The sequence below is a fragment of the Schistocerca nitens genome, chromosome 10 (genome assembly GCF_023898315.1).
Source record: "Schistocerca nitens isolate TAMUIC-IGC-003100 chromosome 10, iqSchNite1.1, whole genome shotgun sequence".
Taxonomy (NCBI): domain Eukaryota; kingdom Metazoa; phylum Arthropoda; class Insecta; order Orthoptera; family Acrididae; genus Schistocerca; species Schistocerca nitens.
The window spans coordinates 134,863,622-134,888,488 of record NC_064623.1 but is presented as its reverse complement, the minus strand read 5'-3'; the positions used below and the strand labels follow the sequence as shown (position 1 = coordinate 134,888,488).

General features: G+C 45.1%; 1 protein-coding gene across 1 annotated transcript in view; it reads left to right on the top strand.

Annotated features, from left to right (window-relative positions):
- The window catches only part of LOC126209936 (uncharacterized), a 127,457-nt gene that overhangs the window by 14,272 nt on the left and 88,318 nt on the right, over positions 1-24,867 (top strand). Inside the window, exon 3 of the mRNA XM_049939053.1 lies at positions 21,725-22,204. Within this exon, the coding sequence (XP_049795010.1) occupies positions 21,725-22,204 (480 nt within the window). The remainder of the gene's footprint in view (positions 1-21,724; positions 22,205-24,867) is intronic.

The following is a 24,867-nucleotide window of genomic DNA, read 5'->3' as shown; positions in this document are numbered from 1 at the left end:
ATCTTCTTTCTGTTGTTCCTCAATCCATATTCTGCACCCATTAGGCTGTTCACATGTTTCAGAAATCCTATAATTTATTTTTAGTTTCACTAAGGATAGCAATGTTATTAGAAAGACTTCATCCCTGTCTTACACCCATTTTAGTCCGAGCACTTCGTTCTTGGTCTTCCATTTTTGTTATCTATTGTTGCTTCAAGTAAAAAATTTCGAACATATTGCGTCATTTTATATTGTTGGATGTTTTTTTGAGGTCAAGAAATCCTATAAAAGGGTATTGTCTTTTTTCTTTTTTTTTTTTGAGTTTTGCCTCCATTATCAGCAAAAACATCAGAATTGGTGCCTTTACCTGTTATTCAATCTGTATATTGAGCAAGCAGTGAAGGAAACAAAAGAAAAATTCGGAGTAGGTATTAAAATCCATGGAGAAGAAATAAAAACGTTGAGGTTCGCCGATGACGTTGTAATTCTGTCAGAGACAGCAAAGGACTTGGAAGAGCAGTTGAACGGAATGGATAGTGTCTTCAAAGGGGGATATAAGATGAACATCAACAAAAGCAAAACGAGGATAATGGAATGCAGTCGAATTAAGACGGGTAAAGCTGAGGGAATTAGATTAGGAAATGAGACGCTTAAAGTAGTAAAGGAGTTTTGCTATTTGGGGAGCAAAGTAACTGATGATGGTCGAAGTAGAGAGGATACAAAATGTAGACTGGCTATGGCAAGGAAAGCGTTTCTGAAGAAGAGAAATTTGTTAACATCGAGTATAGATTTAAGTGTCAGGAAGTCGTTTCTGAAAGTATTTGTATGGAATGTAGCCATGTATGGAAGTGAAACATGGACGATCAATAGTTTGGACAAGAAGAGAATAGAAGCTTTCGAAATGTGGTGCTACAGAATAATTCTGAAGATTAGATGGGTAGATCACATAACTAATGAGGAGGTATTGAATAGGATTGGGAAGAAGAGACGTTTGTGGCACAACTTGACTAGAAGAAGGGATCAGTTGGTAGGACATCAAGGGATCACAAATTTAGCACTGAAGGTCAGCGTGGAGGGTAAAAATCGTAGAGGGAGACCAAGAGAATACACTAAGCAGATTCAGAAGGATGTAGGTTGCAGTAGGTACTGGGAGATGAAGAAGCTTGCACAGGACAGAGTAGCATGGAGAGCTGCATCGAACCAGTCTCAGGACTGAAGACCACAACAACAACAACACCTTTCCTAAAGCCAAGCTGATTGTAATCTACCAGATTCTTAATCTTCCTGTCCATTCTTCTCCATATTCTTTTCAGCAACTTGGATGCAAGAGCTGTGAAGCTGCTTGAGAAATAATTCTGTTTTGTCAACATTTTCTGTCTTCGGAGGCGTGTTTTCCGAAATTCTGGTGGTATATCGCCAGTCTTATATATTCTACGGAGAAACGTGAATAATCATTTTGCTGCTACTCCCCTTCTCCCTTCAGTGATTTTAGAAATTCTGATGGAATGTTATCATCCCTTCTACCTTGCATTGTCCATCTCTCTGGAATCCCTACCAGACAGGACTGATAGAGAAGATCCAACGAAGGGCGGCACTTTTCGTCACGGGACCGTTTAGTCGGCACCAGAGCGTTACGGAGATGCTCAACAAACTCCATTCTAAGACTTTACAAGACAGACGTTGTGCATCACAGTGAGATTTACTATTGAAATTTACAGAGAGAGCTTTCGGGGAGGACCTGGACAACATTTTACTTCCCCCTACATACGCCTCGTGTAATGATAACGAGGAGAAAATTCGAGAAATTAGAGCTTATCGATATTCATTCTTCCTATGCACTATCCGCGAGTGGAACAGGGTTGGAAGTTAGTGGTACAAAACGTACCCTCTGTCACACACCATTGCGTGCTTGCGGAGTATGATGTAGATGTAAATGTAGGTTTGATCTTAACTCGTCCAAAGCTCTTTTAAATTCTCACTCTAATTGCTGGATCCCCTATCTCTTCACTATCGATTCCTGTTTCTTCTTTTACGACGTCATCAGGCAATCCCTGCCACTCCTAAAGGCCTTCAATGCACACTTTCCACCTATTCGCTCTCTTCTCTGCATTCTCTTAAACTTCAATCTAATCATCAATACTAAATTGTGGTCCAACTGTACAACTACCTGTGGGTAGGCAGTACATTTGAGTATCTGAATTCAGAATCTCTGTCTCATCATGATGCAATGGACCTGGAATTTTTCTCATATCTCCAGGCCTTTTCCAAGTGTAGCTCCACCTATCGTGATTTTTCAACAGTCTGTTCGCTAAGGCATGCTGAAATTTACCAGAACACTCAATTAGTCCTCCTTCTCTCTTATTCCTGCTACCAAACTCGTATTCTGCGCGTGACTTTCTTCTGCTCGCTCCCCTACTACCGCCGCTATCCCACATGATTAATGATTATCGTCTTCTATTTCATACTAAATTACCCGTTCAGTATCTTTATAAGCTGCCTGTATCTCTTCAGCTTCTTCTTCTGACGTCGGCATGGCTTTGTTTTGCTGTCGATGCTAATTAGAACAACATTGTCACTGAAATGTTCGCACGTAATCACTCAGTGCCGTACCTTCCTATTCATAACCAATCATACTCCCGTTATCCACTTTTACTTCCTATTCATAACCAATCATACTCCCGTTATACACTTCTACTATGCTGTTAGTATTACACTACTTCATCTCACTTCATTGACCTCTCACTATATCTATACTGAGCCTTCGCGTTTCCCTTTTTAGATTTTCTTGCTTCCCTATCACGTTGAAACTTCTAGCATACCACACTCCGACTCGACCTGTGTTGGTCTTCTTATAATGATACCTACTCCTTGGCAATTCCTTGCTACAGTTTCAAATGGAACACTAATCCGAAATCATTAGCCAGTGGAGGCACGTTTTCAGTTGTAGTCCACATGTCATGATACACGTTGTGTGTCTTTAGAGTAGTTTCCATTGCCGTCTGCATCCACATGCCTTTGATTACGGCTGATTCTTCGCCTTTTAGCGGCATTTTCGCGTTCCAAGTACAAGAGGCAAGGGGCTGCCGACATTATCGATTTTTTTACGTCGACAGCCTGATGGTGTGTGCCGTGCAGTGATGGTTGAAACATCACATCTTTTAACACGTGGACTTCAGTCACATATCCAAAGGCCTGCTGCTGTAAGACGGTAAGGGAAATGCAGTTTGTGTTCGGAGGTCGGCCTAGCGACGAGACGGCCATTGGACTCAGGGAGCCAGCAGCCAGGGGGTTCCCCCCAGCACACAGATCGATCCCCTCGCTGTGGGCGATGCTGGTCGATAGTAGCGGGAAGGGACGGCGCGACGTGGGTCGGGACGAGACGAGAAGGAACGTGCTCCCAAATTTATTAGCGGCAGACCCTGGAGGGGCCACAGGAATCCGCCAAGGGGCAGACTGGCCGTGCGTCCAGACGCAGGGCGTCAAACTTCACGGCAAACTCGTGGCGCTGTATGCTTCGTGGAACGAGAGATAACGACAGTCATCTCCGCACGCACTGAGTGTGGTACGCGCGACTATTGGTACTGTTACCTACACCGTCGCAGGACAAGGCTCGCACGCTCAAAAGACTCGACACTATGCAATACAAGGCCTCCCGTACAGTGGCTGGAGGGTTCATATAAACTCCAACCAACGCGTTACTGACTGAAGCCAATGAAACGCCGTTAAAGAGGCGACGAATGTTCATCTGCAAGAAAATCCTCCCTTTGACGAAAAAATTCGGCAATTCACATTGTACTGCGTGTGCGGAAGATAATTGCTAAATAAACAACTTCCGCCCGTCGAGGAAGAATGTATGGAGATGAGGCATTTAGGGACAAGGTGTAGGAAAGTCCTCTTGTACCGCACTACAGTAGGTCACATGAAACATCTCTAGTATGCAGATTGATGCCACGACCAGTTTAACGTTTCATAACCGTGACTAGACTAAACTAACGCAGCGGCAGTGGAATTCACTATCACGATGCGGGTGTGGTGCATACAGGTGGGCCCAAGTCTAGTAAAGGCGCTGGTTGTGCCTGCTGGATATCCCGAAGCAAACGACAAGCTCGATCCACACTGCACTATTACGAAAGCCGCGCTGACTGCCGTTTCAGATGCCCTACTATTCACACACACGACCACAACAGACATGATAGTCATCATCTCTAATATATGTATATTTTCGGCTTGTTTCCTCGTCTTAGTATACAGTGAATATGAAATATGCATTATATCGTAATCTCTACGTAACTTCGTACTAATAGACAACATAAATTAATCTATACCCCAAATTTTCGAAACAAACTCTAGTATATAGTTTCCAGCATTGAGATGCCTGCAGGGATACCACCCGAAAGACAATAAATTTTTAAAAAAGGCAAAGACCACACACTCGCAGAGGCACCAAAAGGAGACAAAAAATGTGTGTGAAATCTTGCGGGACTTAACTGCTAAAGTCACTAGTCCCTTAAGCTTACACCCAACCTAAATTGTCCTAAGGACAAACACACACACCCATGCCCGAGGGAGTACTCGAACCTCCGCCGGGACCAGCCGCACAGTGCGTGACTGCAGCGCTTTAGACCACTCGACTAATCCCGCGCGGCCAAAAAGAAGACAGTCGCACTTCGTAGAGTTCTGCCAGCATCAAGCGTCATGTCTGTCTTTACGGTATGATAGTTAAAAATGAAGGTGCCGAAAACGTGGACCCCTGTGAATGTTCGAAGCCTAGTTATAAACATGCTTACTCGACCACGATAGGGTCGATTGCGGAATAAGATCGTCGTGTGTACATGTCATCACTGTGAAACGCTGAACGTCCACACTTCGTGGTGATACGGGACACTACTGTCACAATAAGAAAACATGGAATGGCGGTCATGGCAACGACTAGCATAGAAAAGGTCTCTTATTGCCTCTGAGATCATACGTGGATAGGTAAGTGGTATGAAGTCACACCCACTACGTATACTCTGGCCCCCAAGACCAGATTTCGTAAACCAATTACCCAAAACCGCTTGTGGTTGGTCAAGTTGTAACATCACAAAATGGTTCAAACGGCTCTAAGCACTATGGGACTTAACATCTGAGGTCATCAGTCCCCTAGACTTGTTGTTGTTGTGGTCTTCAGTCCAGAGACTGGTTTCATGCTGCTCTCCATGCAACTCTATTCTGTGCAAGCTTCTTCATCTCCCAGTACCTACTGCAACCTACATCCTTTTTAATCTGCTTAGTGTATTCATCTCTTGGTCTCCCTCTACGATTTTTACCCTCCACACTGCCCTCCAGTACTAAACTGGTGATCCCTTGATGCCTCAGAACATGTGCTACCAACCGATCCCTTCTTCTAGTCAAGTTGTGCCATAAAATCCTCTTCTCCCCAATTCTATCCAATACCTCATCATTAGTTATGTGATCTATCCATCTAATCTTCAGCATTCCTCTGTAGCACCACATTTCGAAAGCTTCTATTCTCTTCTTATCCAAACTATTTATCGTCCACGTTTCACTTCCATACATTGCTACACACCATACAAATACTTTCAGAAACGACTTCCTGACACTTAAATCTATACTCGATGTTAGCAAATTTTTCTTCTTCAGAAACACTTTCCTTGCCATTGCCAGTCTACATTTTATATCCTCTCTACTTCGACCATCATCAGTTATTTTGATCCCCAAACAGCAAAATTCCTTTACAACTTTAAGTGTCTCATTTCCTAATGTAATTCCCTCAGTATCACCCGATTTAATTCTACTACATTCCATTATCCTCGTTATGCTTTTTTTGATGTTCATCTTATATCCTTCTTTCAAGATACTGTCCATTCCATTTAACTGCTCTCCCAAGTCCTTTGCTGTCTCTGACTGAATTACGATGTCATCGGCGAACCTCAAAGTTTTTTATTTCTTCTCCATGGATTTTAATACCTACTCCGAACTTTTCTCTTGTTTCCTTTACTGCTTGCTCAATATACAGATTGAATAGCATTGGGGAGAGGCTACAACCCTGTCTCACTCCCTTCGCAACCACTGCTTCCCTTTCATACCCCTCGACTCTTATAACTGCCATCTGGTTTGTGTACAAATTGTAAATAGCCTTTCGCTCCCTGTATTTTACCGCTGACACCTTCAGAATTTGAAAGAGAGTATTCCAGTCAGCATTGTCAAAAGCTTTCTCTAAGTCTACAAATACTAGAAACGTAGGTTTGCCTTTCCTTAATCTTTCTTCTAAGATAAGTCGTAGGGTCAGTATTGCTTCACGTGTTCCAACATTTCTACGGAATCCAAACTGATCTTCCCCGAGCTCGGCTTCTACCAGTTTTTCCATTCGTCTGTAAAGAATTTGCGTTAGTATTTTGCAGCTGTGACTTATTAAACTGATAGTTCGGTAATTTTCACACATGTCAACGCCTGCTTTCCTTGGGATTGGAATTATTATATTCTTCTTGAAGTCTGAGGGAATTTCTCCTGTCTCATACATACCTGGCCATAACTGGTACAAATGGCTTCATAACTAAAGCAGATACATGATACGTTTTGAGTATCGCATCCCATGTACAGGAGTTAACACGATTCTCATAATCGTTTCGATGGGGCTCTTGATGTAGAGAGATAGGGATGGAAGTTATGTCGGTAGAGAATGCATAAGACACCTGCCTGACACATGTCACTCCCTCGTGCGATTGCACGGGAGCTATCGTGCGGATCAACAAGAAGAGCAGCAAAAACATTAATTTCTCCATCTTCTTTCGACACTTGTTTCCTTCTGTTACGTTGCCTATGTGTTACTCTACCACTTTCACGTGACCGGTTCAAGAGGTTGACAAATAACGGCCGACGAAGTTGACGTCTATTGGGATATTCTGCCGCATACACCATAGAAGACCGAGCTTCATTCTTCCTACTCTCTCAGTACAGCACGAGCCACTAACTGACTAGCAGGTCACAGTGCATTCAAGGAACGCACAAGCACGCAGAGTGAGTGGTACACACAACTGTCGGTGTGGTAAGTTTTCAAAAGACTCCTGCAACAAACACCAGAGACCCTATAATTTACCTTATCTTTAGTTTGTTAATACCAATAGCCATTGTTCCTCATCATCATCATCATTTAAGACTGATTATGCCTTTCAGAGTTCAGTCTGGAGCATAGCCCCCTTATAAAATTCCTCCATGATCCCCTATTCAGAGCTAACATTGGTGCCTCTTCTGATGTTAAGCCTATTACTTCAACATCATTCTTAACCGAATCCATGTACCTTCTCCTTGGTCTGCCCCGACTCCTCCTACCCTCTACTGCTGAACCCATGAGTCTCTTGGGTAACCTTGCTTCTCCCATGCGTGTAACATGACCCCACCATCTAAGCCTGTTCGCCCTGACTGCTACATCTATAGAGTTCATTCCCAGTTTTTCTTTGATTTCCTCATTGTGGACACCCTCCTGCCATTGTTCCCATCTACTAGTACCTGCAATCATCCTAGCTACTTTCATATCCGTAACCTCAACCTTGTTGATAAGGTAACCTGAATCCACCCAGCTTTCGCTCCCATGCAACAAAGTTGGTCGAAAGATTGAACGGTGCACAGATAACTTAGTCTTGGTACTGACTTCCTTCTTGCAGAAGAGAGCAGATCGTAGCTGAGCGCTCACTGCATTAGCTTTGCTTCACCTCGCTTCCAGTTCTTTCACTATGTTGCCATCCTGTGAGAATATGCATCCTAAGTACTTGAAACCGTCTACCTGTTCTAACTTTGTTCCTCCTATTTGGCGCTCAATCCGTTTATATTTCTTTCCCACTGACATTACTTTCGTTTTGGAGATTGTTCCATTTTTAAAAAAGTGTATGTTTGCACTCAAGTATTAGTACAATCTGTATATTGGCTAATAATTCGAGCCGTAACTACCAACCCATTCTGCGAACACCGCACATCAACAGCACTTTCCATTTCCGCAATATTTGCCATGCAAGTTTTAGATGATTCACCTTATACACTGCTGGCCACCGTAAATGCAACACCCTGAAGGAAGCATCCGAATCAAGTGAAATTTACACCATGGGTTTGCAGCGATGAGATATGCAACTGATTAGAATTTCAGCGCAGACGCACATCACGCGCGCCTGTGGCGCCACCTCATAGCGCCATTTACGGCTTGGCGATTTCGACGAGTGTACGTTCGGCACGTGTGTTTACCTTGTGGTTGTTTCACAAGACGATCAGTTATGCCTCGCAGACAACAGCGAACATCTTTTGATCAAGTATCCGAGTTCGACAGAGGAAGGATAGTGGCTTACCGAGATTGTGGATTATCATACAGAGAAATCGCTAGTCGTGTTGGACGAAACCAAACAACTGTAATGCGGATATGTGACCGTTGGATGCAGGAGGGTACGACGGACCGACGTGGTCGATCGCATTCACCTCGGTGCACCACTGCACGTGCTGATAGGCAAATTGTGCGCATGGCAGTGACGGATCGCTCAGTGACATCCCGAACCACAGCACAGCACATTGCGTCTGTAACGCATCATCCAATGTCTACGCGTACCATTCGACGCCGTTTACAGCAGAGTGGTCTGTCCGCAAGACGTCCATTGCTTCGTCTACCATTGACGCAGAACCACAGACGTCTCCGTCGCCAATGGTGTGATGACAGACAGATGTGGACGGCAGAATGGAATGACGTTGTCTTTACTTACGAGGCACGCTTCTGTCTGCAGCACCACGATGGTCGGATTCGAGTGTGGAGACACCGTGGAGAGAGGATGCTGGACAGCTGCATTATGCACCGCCACACTGGTCTTGCACCGGGTATTATGATATGGGGCGGTATTGGATATTACTCTCGCACGCCTCTAGTACGCATTGCCGGTACTTTAAATAGCCGGCGCTACATATACGAGGTGCTGGAGCCAGTTGTCCTTCCTTACCTTCAGGGCTCGGCCACAGCCATATTTCAACAGGATAATGCGCGACCACATGTGGCACGCATTGTCCAAAGGTTCTTCGTCAATAACCAGATTGAATTGCTTCCCTGGCCGGCTCGCTCTCCGGATCTTTCGCCGATAGAAAACATGTGGTCCATGGTTGCTCAACGAGTGACCCAGATTACATCCCCAGCTGCCACACCAGATGAGCTTTGGCAACGTGTGGAAGCTGCTTGGGCTGCTGTACCCCAGGAACACATCCAACGTCTCTTTGACTCAATGCCGAGACGTGTGGCAGCGGTGATCTCCAACAATGGCGGCTACTCTGGTTACTGATTCTGGCAGGAACCACATGTCACAGACGTCTGTAAACGTAATCATTTGATACTTGGTCAACATGTTATCTACAAAATAAATCTTGTTGTGCTACCTCTTGTCTTTCTTGGTGTTGCATTTACGGTGGCCAGCAGTGTATATGTCTGTAAATGTATATGTAAAATGTGTACACATTAATATAATCCTGTCTGTTATGTATCTATTAAAAGAGTGCTTCATCTTTGGACAAGAACATTTGTAAAATTGTATATAAAAAATATTTGTTCTTTTAGATTACAAAGGATCCAGGTAGCATTCTTAACGAACAAAATCGTGAATTAAAAACATGAAATCCAAGCACCCCTGTCATTATATATGCAAATAAATATGTCTTTCATCAGCTATGTGACGGCTGCAAAAATCCATCAATACAAAAAAGATTTAATTTCTTCTGCTTTCTAATGTAAGATTGCCATATTTAAACACGGGTGAAGTGCTTGGTAATCAGCTAGCATACTTGATCGCACCTGTACCTGGGACAAGCGTCTTTCAAACAGAAGAAATAATTCATCGGTTTCCCCGACGACGCCTCCTGGCGTCTGTCGGCTGTTAAGTGCCTTGTCGACGCGCCAGCCTCAGATAACGACTCTCAAAGGCGACAAACATCCGCTGAAAACTCATTTGTCGGCGAGACTCGCGGCGCCGTTTAAGAAACTCGCCTCCTCCTTTCCCTTCCACCCACTCTTTCCTCCCTCTTCCGCACTCTTTCCTTCTCACTCCCGCCCCCCCCCCCCCCCCCTATCAGCCGCGGCAGCGGAGCACTTAATTGGCGGCCGCTTGTTTTATTTTGGCTCGTCGCTTTCGCTCCGTCGTCTAACCGCTTCGGCTCGTTAGGCAGAGCGCTGCCTTACCGGCCGGTGCTAAGCGCCAGCCATCTGGCGGCTGTCGGCGGAAATCAGTCGTCGGGCGCGGCAGTGCCATCTGTTATCCGACAGCGCCCACTAATTTCCGCCGAGACAGCCATTTCCGGACTCGCTCTTGTTCCTTATCGGAGACAGAAAGGAATGTTGCCAAACAGTTCTTCCCCTTCTACAAGTCTCCCTTTTTCATCCCACAACGGCTGCTCTCACCGACTTTTCCCGGCGTCTGTTATTTTCAGCTGACAAGTTTGTTGACAGCACTTCCTTGTTTTCCTTGAACTTGAGAAACCTACCGTCTCTGACAAAAAGTTATTTTAGAACTTCGTAAACACCGTATGACCTACAGTTTTATTCGTATTTTTCCTTATTTTTTGATTTAACGTCTTAGACACGAAGTCTAGTGACTTTTTAGAAGGCAGAACGTTTAAACGCTCCTCAATTTTGTTCTGCTCCTTAATATCTATTAGTTAGAAAAGCAAGTGTAAAATAATGAACTTCGTAAATATTGGAGACAGAAACATGAACATTAAGAGATTCTCTCTTTTTCAGTAATTTTACATCCTTTTAAGTCATCAGCAGAGCAGAGAAGAAAAAGTTAAACATGGTCAAATGTTGGTGTTCAAGAAGCTATGATCAGTACTTTTGTCAAATGGGACACAGAATTGGCCGGAGTGAGGACCAATATAAGATTTAATTACTTGAAATCAATCTCAATAATTAAGAGCAACTAAATTAGTTATTTGAGGGAAAATTATAGAATGAGCTATTGTCCGAATTTTCGTAGTCAAAAGATTAGTGGAAAATGGACATATGAGGTAACAAATTGAGCAGCGTGAGGTCTAGTTTTGGAAAGAAAGGTTAACGGCTTGGAAATAATCAGCGTACTTCAGAAAAAATTAATCAGTGATTTGAGGGATAATTGAAATATTTCACGAGCAGCTGCTGCTAGCTATGTAAATGAAGTGTCAAAAAGCCCTTCAGAAGTTCTACTAGCTGTTTTGAGAGTAAAAATTTATTTCGGTAACAGATAAAATGAATACCAAATCCCAGCGTAAGTTGAAATGTCTCGGCTTTCTCTTTAGTTATATACTCTTAACAATAGTAGAATACAGACAGAAATTTAAGTATATTTCATGCTTTATGAACTCAACTAGAAAATGAAAAAATGACAAAAAACAGCCTAATGTTTTGTGAAATTAGATACATACTGCGTAAAAGCTTTGTGAGACGTTGTGGCCAAATTCAGCACTTATGGCAAAGCCATCTTATTGATGCAAGTATTTATTATATTTCATTAATCCTTGCATAAAAGATTGGTAAGACGTTGTGGCGACATTCAGCACTTATCGCTAAGCCCTTTTACTGACGCAACTATTTATTATACCGGGTGATCAAAAAGTCAGTATAAATTTGAAAACTTAATAAACCACCGAATAATGTAGACAGAGAGGTAAAATTCGACACACATGCTTGGAATGACATGGGGTTTTATTAGAACCAAAAAAAAAAAAGTTCACAAAATGTCCGACAGATGGAGCTGGACAGCAAAACGTCAGTGACTGCGCAAGACAATCGCGCATGACTATCACCATAGGAAGGGGATTCGAACGGGTAAAGGTCCGTTGACAAATGCAGCTGTGGCGAGAATGATTTCGAAGTTCGAGCCACGGATTGTTTAGACGGTAGACCCCGTAGTGGCCGACCGAGCACAAGGCGCAATGCTGCTGAGACAGTTCAGGAAGAAATGGAGACTGTAGCGGGTTCGTCTATGCACGGGGAAGTCAGCGCTCGTGCAGTCGCACGTCGCACCGGCATTCCATACACTACTGTTTGGTTGGCACTTAGGCATACCCTCCGATGCTATCCGTACAAAATTCATCGGCATCATGTACTGTTACCTGGCGATTTAGTGAAGCGAAGGGCATTTGCGGTGTGGGCGTTTCAAAAGATGGTGGAAGATGCCGATTGGTTGAGTAACGTGTTGTGGACCGACGAAGCTCATTTCACGCTCCGAGGGTTTGTCAACGCCCACAACTGTAGAATTTGGGCTACCGAAAATCCTAGAACTGTCGTGGAAACTCCATTGCACGACGAGAAAGTCACGGTGTGGGTTGGATTTACCACATCTGCCGTTATCGGGCCTTTTTTTCCGAGGAAATACGTGATTCTGGTTTTGTAACTGCTACCGTGACGAGTGAGAGGTACGCCGATATGTTACAGAATCGCATCATCCCCAGCCTGGCTGATAAACACATGCTGCCACGTATGATGTATATGCAGGATGGCGCTCCACCCCATATTCCTAGAAGCGTGAAAGATCGCTTGTGCGCGTCGTTTGGTGATGATCGTGTGCTCAGCCGCCACTTTCGTCATGCTTTGCCTGCCAGGTCCCCAGACCTCAGTCCGTGCTATTATTGGCTTTGGGGTTACCTGAATTCGCAAGTGCATCGTGATCTACCGACATCTCTAGGGATGCTGAAAGACAACATCCGACGACAATGCCTCACCCTAACTCCGGACATGATTTACAATGCTGTTCACAACATTATTCCTCGACTACAGCTATTGTTGAGGAATGATGGTGGACATATTGAGCATTTCCTGTAAAGAACATCATCTTTGCTTTGTCTTACTTTGTTATGCAAATTATTGCTATTCTGATCAGATGAAGCGCCTTCTGTTGGGCATTTTTTGAACTTTTGTATTTGTTTGGTTATAATAAAACCCCATGTCATTCCAAGCATGTGTGTCAATTTGTACTTCTGTACCTACATTATTCCGTGATTTATTCGGTTTTCAAATTTATTCTGACTTTTTGATCACCCGGTATTTCATTAATCCTTACCCATTTCGGCATTAAGGCACTTTCAAAGGAACGGAAGTCCGCTTGCTTAGCTGGGTGGTTACGTGGTTGCCTCCCTCGCAGCGGGCCTGTGTTCGATTCCCGGCCGGGTTGGGGATTTTCTCAGCTCGTGGACTGGGTGTTGTGTTGTCCTCTCAATATGCGTTAGATGAGTATGTGCCAAGCAAGATCGTAACAGATGGAAAAGAGCCACCGTGGTACAACAACCGAGTTAGAAAATTGCTGCGGAAGCAAAGGGTACTTCACAGCAAACATAAACATAGCCAAAGCATTGCAGACAAACAAAAATTACGCGAAGCGAAATGTAGTGTGAGGAGGGCTATGCGAGAGCCGTTCAATGAATTCGAAAGTAAAGTTCTATGTGCTGACTTGGCAGAAAATCCTAAGAAATGTTGGTGTTATGTCAAAGCGGTAGGTGGATCAAAACAAAATGTCCAGACACTCTGTGACCAAAATGGTACTGAAACAGAGGATGACAGACTAAAGGCCGAAATACTAAATGTCTTTTTCCAAAGCTGTCTCACAGAGGAAGACTGCACTGTAGTTCCTTCTCTAGATTGTCGCACAGATGACAAAATGGTAGATATCGAAATAGACGACACAGGGATGGAGAAACAATTACAATCGCTCAAAAGAGGAAAGGCCGCTGGACCTGATGGGATACCAGTTCGATTTTACACAGAGTACGCGAAGGAACTTGCCCCCCTTCTTGCAGCGGTGTACCGTAGGTCTCTAGAAGAGCGTAGCCTTCCAAAGGATTGGAAAAGGGCACAGGTCATCCCCGTTTTCAAGAAGGGACGTCGAACAGATGTGCAGAACTATAGACCTATAACGTCGATCAGTTGTAGAATTTTGGAACTCGTATTATGTTCGAGTATAATGACTTTTCTGGAGACTAGAAATCTACTCTGTAGGAACCAGCACGGGTTTCGAAAAAGACGATCGTGTGAAACCCAGCTCGCGCTATTCGTCCACGAGACTCAGAGCGCCATAGACACGGGTTCACAGGTAGATGCCGTGTTTCTTGACTTCCACAAGGCGTTCGATACAGTTCCCCACAGTCGCTTAATGAACAAAGTAAGAGCATATGGACTATCAGGCCAATTGTGTGATTGGATTGAAGAGTTCCTAGATAGCAGAACGCAGCATGTCATTCTCAATGGAGAGAAGTCTTCCGAAGTAAGAGTGATTTCAGGTGTGCCGCAGGGGAGTGTCATAGGACCGTTGCTATTCACAATATACATAAATGACCTTGCGGATGACATCGGAAGTTCACTGAGCCTTTTGCAGATGATGCTGTGGTGTATCGAGAGGTTGTAACAATGGAAAATTGTACTGAAATGCAGGAGGATCTGCAGCGAATTGACGCATGGTGCAGGGAATGGCAATTGAATCTCACTGTAGACAAATGTAATGTGCTGCGAATACATAGAAAGATAGATCCCTTACCATTTAGCTACAAAATAGCAGGTCAGCAACTGGGAGCAGTTAATTCCATAAATTATCTGGGAGTACGCATTAGGAGTGATTTAAAATGGAATGATCATAAAAATTGATCGTCGGTAAAGCAGATGCCAGACTGAGATTCATTGGAAGAATCCTAAGGAAATGCAATCCGAAAACAAAGGAAGTAGGTTACAGTACGCATGTTCGCCCACTGCTTGAATACTGCTCAGCAGTGTGGGATCCGTACCAGATAGAGTTGATGGAAGAGATAGAGAAGATCCAACGGAGAGCAGCGCGCTTCGTTACAGGATCATTTAGTAATGGCGAAAGCGTTACGGAGATGATAGATAAACTCCAGAGGAAGACTCTGCAGGAGAGACGCTCAGTAGCTCGGTACGGGCTTTTGTTAAAATTTCGAGAACATACCTTCACCGAAGAGTGAAGCAGTACATTTCTCCCTCCTCCGTATATCTCGCGAAGAGACCATGAGGATAAAATCAGAGAGATTAGAGCCCACACAGAGACATACCGACAACCCTTCTTTCCACAAACAATACGAGACTGGAATAGAAGGGAGAACCGATAGAGATACTCAAGGTACCCTCCACCACACACCGTCAGGTGGCTTGCGGAGTATGGATGTAGATGTAGATTCAGATGTAGATTTAATCCTCATCACCGGCACGCAAGTCGCCAAATGTGACGTCGAATGAAATAAGACTTGCACTGGGCTGCCGAACTTCCCCGAAAGGGGCCTCAGCCAACAATGCTATACGCTCGTTTCATTTCATTTCAAAGGAACGAAATCCTATTGATACATAGTCTAGCGCCATAGTTAATCACCTGAAGCGTAAATGGAAACTCAATTTCACTCGCTGCACATCGCTCAGCCTTTTTCAAGGGTAAGTCAAATCTTGCCCTAGTCTATAGAGGGGCCAGAAAACCGTAGTCACTTCTTGATTAATAGCCTTAGAACAAAATGACATACCGTTGCAGTTCCGCGCCGTGACGTAGTCTATTGCCTTCACAAAAAATCTCTGCGCGTGTTTTCCAGCAGGAAGTGCGATTACCGTCTGAGGAACGGAAGGCCATATTGAGGTGGTGCTGGAAGCATGAAAACATAGTAGAGATACAACGGCAATGGCATAATGTGTATGGAACAGCCACTTACCGACACCTACAACAATTTATGGTATTCGTGATAAATTTGAAGTTGACGATACTGTTGAGGATGTGCGTAAGGAAAATTCTGGCCGACCAAAAACATCGACAAGTCCAGCTCCCAGTGCTGCTGTGTTGCAACATTTTACTAGATAACCTCAAAAATCTGTGTAGCAGGGAGCATGTGAAAGCGGGGTAGGCTAAAGCGTGGAAAGTGTGCATTCCAAGATCACTGTACGCTATGAACGAGGGCGATCCGAATCGAAGGATGAGAACCGCGAGTGTTTTCAAGGCATGCTTCGCGAGGATGGTTTTCTGGGCTGACAAGGCGCAATTGAAACTGAACGATACCGTCAACTGCCACAACTGCGTGTCCTGGGCTCCTGGAAATCCTCACATACACGTGGACAAAAATGTTAACCCATCGGGTATTAAGGGGGGTAGGACGTCAAGTGGTCCGACCTGGAGCAGGAGAGGCACCACAGGACATTTTAATTTCCACCGTCTATACTTTTACAATTAAATTCATAAAACTTTGTCAGCATAACCAGGAAGGATTCAGGATTCACACTCGTAGCAGCGGAAGTTCAAAACCATAACAAAATAATTTTATTTACATGGGAAATTTCATCATTTTTTCACTTACTATTGGCTACATTTGTTGTTATAGGTACACTTTTCTCCATAAGTAAGAGATACTGTTCGATGAATTTTGCACAGCATACAAACCATACTTACAGGTGTCTAAAACTCTAGAATCTAATTAATTTATGAAAAAATGAATGAGCTGTTACGTTTTAAACTTTATGATTAGAAAAAAATCAAATTTTGTAGTTAATTATGTCAATTTTTACCACAGTTTTTAATAGATTTGGAAAACTCTAGAGTTTCATACACCTGTAAGTATGGTTTGTATGCTGTGCAAAATTCATCAAAACATCTCTCTTACTTGTGAAGAAAAATGTACCTATCGCAACAAATGCAGCCAACAGTAAGTGAAAAAAATGATGAAATTTCATATCTAAAAAAAATTATTTTGTTATGTTTTTGCACTTCCACTGCTATGAGTGTGAATCCTGAATCCTTCCTGGTCATGCTGACAAAGTTTTATGAATTTATTTGTAAAAGTATAGACAATAGAAAGTAAAATGTCCTGTGGTGCCTCTCCTGCTCCAAGTCGGCCCGTTTGACATCCTACCCCCCTTAATGTGTGGTGGGGTCTGTTACGCACGACTTGGTTGCCCCACTCGTCTTTGAAGGTACGGTAGCTGCTGAGGGGTATCTTCATATGCTGCAAATATCGATTTTGCCTGACATCCGAGAGGTTTCGAAATGAAAGATTTTCTGTTATATCCTAGCCAGTAATGCCAACCGAGCCCGCTGCCAAAAAGGTTGGCAGCATCAAAGTCCGGACGCCGTCCGCATAAGCAGCGCCAGCGAGACAGGAAATCGCCGCAAGTCTGCGCGCGCCACCGCTGGCTTCTGGTTTCTTAAGCGCTGGAGTCGCGAGCGCTAGGACAGTTCTGGATTCGCCGCTCAGTTGTATACTCGCCACCGAATTGTGTACCTGCTAGTCAGTTGTGTGTTCATCGCAGCAGAGTTGTTGTTTGTCGTCAGCCAACGCTGACCAAGCCGCTCCGACTCGAACTAGACAGATTTCTGTAGACCATGTTCACCACTGTGTTCTGTATCGTCGTTAATAAAGATAAGTACCGACTTTCATTTAGTCCGAGTGTTTGGGTTTTCATCTTTCTGTTCACTGTTCCAGCGGACCGGTCGGCCCGCTATTAAAAGTGTGGCGGTGGCTTCGTAGGCCGTTTCTACAGCGAAGTGTTGTCGCTACGAAGGCCGCCACAAAACTGGCGACGAGGACTTCCGAACTCGTGTGCAGGGCTGGTTCAACTTGTTTCTTGAGATAGAATTTTGGGGGCTGGTTTAATTTGTGTTCACTATGTCTGCCGAATTACAACAGTTGATCTTGTTACAGAGTCAGCAAATACAAAGTCTGGTGGAAGCAATCGCCAAACAAGCGGCTAATCCACCACCACACAAGGAACAAGCACAGGCAGCACCGCCTTTTCGTGCTTTTGAGGCATCACGAGAAGAATGGCAAGAATATTTCGCGCAGTTGCAGGCGCACATGTCAGTCTACAAAATCACAGGTAATGAGCGGCAGCTTTATTTAATTTCCACTGCAGGCGTGGAAGTCTATAGACTACTTTGTAACTTGTTCCCGGAATCCAAGCCAGAAGCTTTAGACTATGACGTTGTTGTTACCAAGCTTGCTGAGTATTTCGAGTCGCGAGTTCATGTGGCAGCGGCCAGATTCAAGTTCTTCAGATTAAAGAAACTGCCACATCAATCTAATAAACAGTGGTTAACAGATTTACGGGGCCTCACCCGTCAGTGCCGATTTAATTGTGTGTGTGGAGCTTCCTACAGTGACGTCATGTTACGAGACGCTATTACTCAAAACATTGCAGATTCTCGTATTCGTGCTGCTATCTTAAAGTTGCCCGACCCGTCATTAGAGACTGTGATGAACATTATTGAAGCCCAAGATACTTTTGACTATGCTGAGTGTGAGTTACATCAGCCATGTATTTCTCAAATTGCCCGTGCTAAGCAAGTTATGTCACGCCCGCGGCCCCACCGGCAGAGTCAGACTGTAAACACTAGCCGGCCGCGTCATGTTAAACACATTCGTCAGCCGCGTGTGCAAAATGATAGAGTTAAGTCTTGCCCTAAGTGTGTTCTTGATCATCCTCGTGAACGTTGCCCGTTAAGAAACGCGGTTTGTCACTTTTGTCAAAGGAAAGGACACATCCAGACTGTTTGTTTGCGTAAACGCAAGAACAATTCTAGTGCTGCCCAGCCCATGGATATTCATGTTCTTCATAGCCAGCCCGCCCAGAAGGTCGTGTGTAAAGACTCTTCCACGGTTCGTGTGGGTAATAAACTTGATCGCAATACGCCACCCACCCAGCCCTCTGCTATGCGACCCAAGCGTAATTCAAACGCTGTAACACGTAATGTACAGACTGCAAGTGAAGCGGGAGTTGTTGTTCCACCCGCCCAACCCACGAGTTGTCGTAAGCAGCGAACACGCGCTAAACGCGCTGATTTTGTGTCTTCCGCCTCCGCTGCACCGATCCAGAGACAGTGTAATAAACTATTTGTGAAGCTACGCATCCAGGATAAGACCTTCAATTTTCAATTAGACACTGGTGCGTCTGTGACTCTCATAAATAGTGCTACGTATGCGGCTATCGGCCGCCCTAAACTTTCAGCGGCAAAACATTCTTTGGCTACTTATAGTGGCGAACACATTCCTGTGTTAGGTGTATGTAGCGTGCCAGCCACATTCCGGGGCAACACAAAAACAGTTTCATTCACAGTGCTCCGCGCTACAGACAGTGTAAACATTTTCGGATTAGACTGTTTTGACTTGTTTGGCCTGTCTATCCAAGACAATGTGTTGCAACTTAATTCTGTTGTTGTTCCTCAAGACAGCATAACCGATTTGTGTAAACAATACAGTGACATATTTAAAGACGAACTCGGTTGTGCTGCGAACTTTGCCGCTCATATTACGTTAAAAGATAATGCTCAGCCTCGATTTTTTCGTGCTCGTCCAGTGCCTCACGCCCTCCGGGCACCTGTAGAAGATGAACTTCGTCGTTGGCAAAACAACGGTGTTATTCAACCCGTTTCAGCGAGCCAGTGGGCTTCTCCCTTAGTTATTATGAAGAAACCGTCTGGCAAGTTACGTTTGTGTGCTGATTTTAAGTCGACAGTTAATCCTCAGACTGTCATTGATTCTTTTCCTTTACCTAGACCGGACGAGCTGATGGATAAGTTAGGGGAATCTCGTTTCTTTTCCAAAATTGATCTCCGTGAAGCATATTTGCAATTGCCCCTCGACGAGCAATCACAACAGTATTTTGTCATAAACACGTCGTTGGGGTTGTTCCGTTTTCTGCGTTTGCCTTTTGGTTGTGCGTCAGCTCCAGCTGTTTTTCAGCGTTTTTTGTCCCAACTTTTGGCTAATGTGCCATCGTGTTGCAACTATTTAGACGATATTGTTGTGTCCGGTCGGACGCCTGCTGAACATTTCCGTAATTTGGAGTGTTTGTTTACAGTGTTGTCTCAGGCAGGCCTACGTTGCAACATCGATAAATGTTCATTTTTCCTTACGGAGATGGAGTATCTGGGACACGTTATTAATGCTCAAGGCATTCATCCCTCCCAGTCACATTTAGCAGCTATTCGTGATTTGCCCGCCCCTCGCAATCTGCATGAATTGCAAGCAGTTCTTGGCCAATTGACATATTATATTAGGTTTATACCTAATGCATCACAGATTGCTGCACCGTTGCATCGTCTCCGCCGTAAGAATGTTCCGTTTGTGTGGTCAGCTGATTGCCAATCAGCCTTTCAGCAGCTTAAAGAGGCTTTATTGAATGATCGTTGTCTGGTCCATTACGACCCTAACAAGCCTCTGGTGTTAGCTTGTGATGCTTCTTCTTTCGGCCTCGGTGCTGTGTTGTCTCACCGAGTCGGTAACACCGAACGTCCTATTGCGTTCGCATCTAAATTGTTAAACAAAGCTCAGTGTAATTATAGCCAATTGGACAAGGAAGCGTTGGCTATTGTGTTCGGTGTCACAAAATTCCATCACTACCTCTATGGTAGACCATTCTATTTAGTCACAGATCACAAGCCCCTGACGTCACTGTTTCATCCGTCTAAACCAGTTCCTCAGCGGACAGCTCCGAGACTACAACGTTGGGCTCTTTTGTTATCACAATACCAGTATGAGATACTGTATCGCCCTACAGCTCAGCATGCAAACGCTGACGGGCTTTCTAGATTGCCGATTGCTGCGGATGATGTCTTCGATTCCTCTGACGACTCTTGCCATCAGATTGACGCCGATGAGCATCAATCCCTCCGGGATTTTCCGATTGATTATCGTCAGGTGGCACGTGAGACAGCTACGGATCCTCATCTGAGTTTACTATTACGTTTTGTTCAACGTGGTTGGCCGTCCAAGGCAAAGGACATATCGGATCCTGTGGTTCGTCGCTATTATCCGCAACGTCATCTGTTGTCTGTTTCGCACGGAGTTTTACTGTTACGCACCGAGAATGACCAGCTTCGTGTAGTGGTTCCCCAAGTGCTCCAATCCAAGGTCCTCGACTTGTTGCATCAAGGTCATTGGGGAGTGGTCCGCACCAAGCAGTTTGCCCGCCATCATTGTACATGGATCGGCATTGATAAGCAGATTACGCAGATGTCTACAGATTGTTCGACGTGTGCCGAACACCAAGCTGCTCCGCCTCAACGCTATTTTGAGTGGGCACGCCCTGCCGGTCCCTGGCAGCGAGTACATATTGATTTCGCTGGTCCATATTGGAATTCTCGTTGGCTCATCGTGATAGATGCATTTAGTAATTTTCCGTTTGTTGTACCCATGCAGTCTACAACGTCTGCACAAACTATACAGGCGTTGACTACAATTTTTTGTATTGAGGGTCTTCCAGAAGTTTTAGTGTCTGACAATGGTCCACAATTTACCTCTGCTGAATTTGAAAGTTTTTGTTCTGCCAATGGCATTCGCCATGTTCTTACTCCGCCGTTCCACCCTCAATCGAATGGTGCAGCGGAACGTTTTGTACGCACATTCAAGGATCATATGGACCGCCTTCGTGCTACGCACTCTCGTCAGCAGGCCCTCATCACGTTCCTGTCATCGTACCGGACCACGCCACGCGACGGCCCTTCGCCTGCGGAGCTTCTCCACGGCCGTCGTCATCGCACCCTACTACGGTTGTTGCACCCCCCGGATCGACCCGCCGCTTCTGAGCATCGCACGCGTTTTCAGCGCAACGACGCAGTTTTTTTCAGAGTTTATCACGGTCGCCGTCGTTGGGAACGTGATACCGTGATAAGTGTCCAGGGTCGCGGTTTTTATACTGTTCAAGGTGCTACTGGGGTGCACAGGAGGCATCAGAACCAGATGCGCCGCGCTGGCCGCCCGGATTCTGCCGCTCGTTCTTTGTCCACAGATTTGGTCCGCGGCGGGTTCCAGCCGCGCCTTCCGACTTCGCTGCCGCTCCCAGGGCAGCAGCAGCAGCAGCCGTCGCCGCTACCACGCCGACAGCCCGTCCCGTTGATGCCTCCCGCGCAGCTTCATACGGGAGCGCCCCGGGTGGTCGCTCCGGCGCCTGCGGTCCCTCTTCAGTCGCCACCGCCTTCGGAGCAGATGGACGTCGACCCCTCAGCCGGGCCGCCTTCCCAAGCGGTGGCTGTGCAGCCTGTACTGCAGCCGCTTTCCTTGGGCACCCCCAAGGAGTCTGACACCGCAGCGCCTTGTCCGGCGCCCACTCAGCAGCCGTCGACGCAGCGTCAGGAGACGCTGCCTCTCTTCGTGGGTCCCGACGCCCCGTCGCGTCCAGTACCAGAAGCTGCGCCCGTGGTCACAGGCGTGCACCCTGACCTCGGTTTTCAGTCGGTGTTTCCCGAGGCCCCGCGCAGCCAATGCTGGGGTGCGGACCGGGGACTGCCACCGACAACAGTCTCCGCCCCGGTCTCTTCTGCTACGTCTGCGGCCAGACCCCTCCCCCGCCGTCGACGCTCGCCACGTCATTATTCAACGACGGTGCGGCGATTTGGGGGGGAGGAGTGTTATATCCTAGCCAGTAATGCCAACCGAGCCCGCTGCCAAAAAGGTTGGCAGCATCAAAGTCCGGACGCCGTCCGCATAAGCAGCGCCAGCGAGACAGGAAATCGCCGCAAGTCTGCGCGCGCCACCGCTGGCTTCTGGTTTCTTAAGCGCTGGAGTCGCGAGCGCTAGGACAGTTCTGGATTCGCCGCTCAGTTGTATACTCGCCACCGAATTGTGTACCTGCTAGTCAGTTGTGTGTTCATCGCAGCAGAGTTGTTGTTTGTCGTCAGCCAACGCTGACCAAGCCGCTCCGACTCGAACTAGACAGATTTCTGTAGACCATGTTCACCACTGTGTTCTGTATCGTCGTTAATAAAGATAAGTACCGACTTTCATTTAGTCCGAGTGTTTGGGTTTTCATCTTTCTGTTCACTGTTCCAGCGGACCGGTCGGCCCGCTATTAAAAGTGTGGCGGTGGCTTCGTAGGCCGTTTCTACAGCGAAGTGTTGTCGCTACGAAGGCCGCCACAAAATTTTCCTTACAAGAAGATGGCGCTCCGCCTCAGTACCACAGAAATGTCACAGCCTACTTGGATGAAAATCTATCTGGATGATGGATAGGCCGAAGAGGATCTATTGGTTACCCACCACCTTACACCTCTTGTCTTCTACCTGTGGAGGACCTTAAAAAATGAAGTTTATCAACAGAAGCCAGCAACATTGAACGAGCTACGAGAAACCATCGAGGCGCCCAGTGCGCCTATCAGACCGACAACACTGACAGCCGAAGTTCGGTCAACAGTGCAGCCGTATCGACGTTGTTTGGCTGCTGATGGGGGTCACTTTGACCGAATAAAAATGTCCTTCCACCGTGCAAGAATTATAACGGTACGTAATTTTGTTCCATTAATAAAGGCTGTCAAAGAGTGTGTACATTTTTCTGGACCCCTCTGTATTTTCTTAATTTTAGACAAATCATTCCACGAAACAATTGGCCGATATGCTTTCAAAAAATTTTTATTAAATGAGAAAATATTTAATTTTAAAGAAGACAGTATTTTAGTTTAAAAGAGGAAAAATTATAGGCATAGTCACGGTGTAATTCTAGAATGAAATTTTAAAGGAAGAAGAAAATTTAGTTTTCAGGAGGTTTGCTTTACGCAAATCATCACTTTCTGGTACAAAGTTCGACATTGTTAACACGATGAAAACATATGATGTTGGTTGTTCCATGACTTGATGTATACTAAATATCTTTCACAGATGTCATACCAACCAAACCAAAATAATTAAGGCTCGTTCACAACAAATGTTCCTTATCGACACATTTGTATCTTAACGCTCATTTCATACCGGTACACCTGGTATTGCGAACCTTAATAAAATTTTAAAAAGGCTGTCAAAAACTTGTTTCATTGAGTGATTATTTCAATTTTAAATGATAAATAATAACAGAGAAATTTATAAAATTCTAAAAAATGATCAGTATCGTCAAAATGTCGAAAAATATCTCCAATCTAGTAGCGGTTTTTCGCGAAGCACCTATTCAATTTTCCCAGAACACCATTGTTCGACGGATCACAGTTTTGGAAACCCTGCTATACAACAATACAATACAATACAGGAACCAAGAAATGAGTTCGCAGCAGCCAATACCACCCGTTGGGTGGTACAAATGCAAATTCCTTTGGCATCAGCGCCGAGGCTCCTCTCACCTTGATCTCGCCCTGTCTCTCTCTCTCTATGGAGGGTGCGGTGGCGCCTCTAACTGGGCCAATTAAAAAAATCGATCGCACTCCCCCCCCCCCACCTACCTAACCACCCCCACCCCTCCTCCCGGCAGCCGAACCAAAGCCGTGCAGAGTGTTTTTAAAGAGGGTAGGTCTCGGGAAGAGGGAGGTTCGCTCGTGAGGCGGCGGACTCATTTCGCGTTTAAACGATCCACAGGTGAGACTCAACTTGCCCGCCTTACGACAAGTGCGGTCGTCACTTAATCCATTGCAGTTGCACTGTGGTGAGTGACGAACTGAAGGAGTCGACGGAAGGAAGTGCTAATCCGAAACATTGTACTTTCACACATTGTACGTTACATTTTTAGTTAAAAGAGAATACAAGCACGTAAGTACAGGTGAAACGTCCCGTAAGAAATTTTTTTATAAATGACAGTGCTGGAAAACCTATGCGTTATTTGATTTTCAAACAACTGAGCAAAACTGAACGTGCACAGACATTTCCCTCTTTACTTGTGCAGATCAGCAATAACCTGACACAAAATATTTTTAGCGCAACGCAACCTGACTTTCAAAATCCCTGCAAAAAAATTGCCCTGACTAACAATAACCTATACCTTTCATGAATCACTTACGTCACAAAAATTTTCGTTACTAGAACTACTACAATACAGCGAGCGCCAATACTGCCAGCTAAATAAAAGATTCTAATTATTGAAGTCACTAACTACTGATAGGCATAGTTAGCAAATGAAAGATTTTGATAGAGAACAAACAATGTATTTACCTTAATAAAGTTCAAAAGTGATATCATG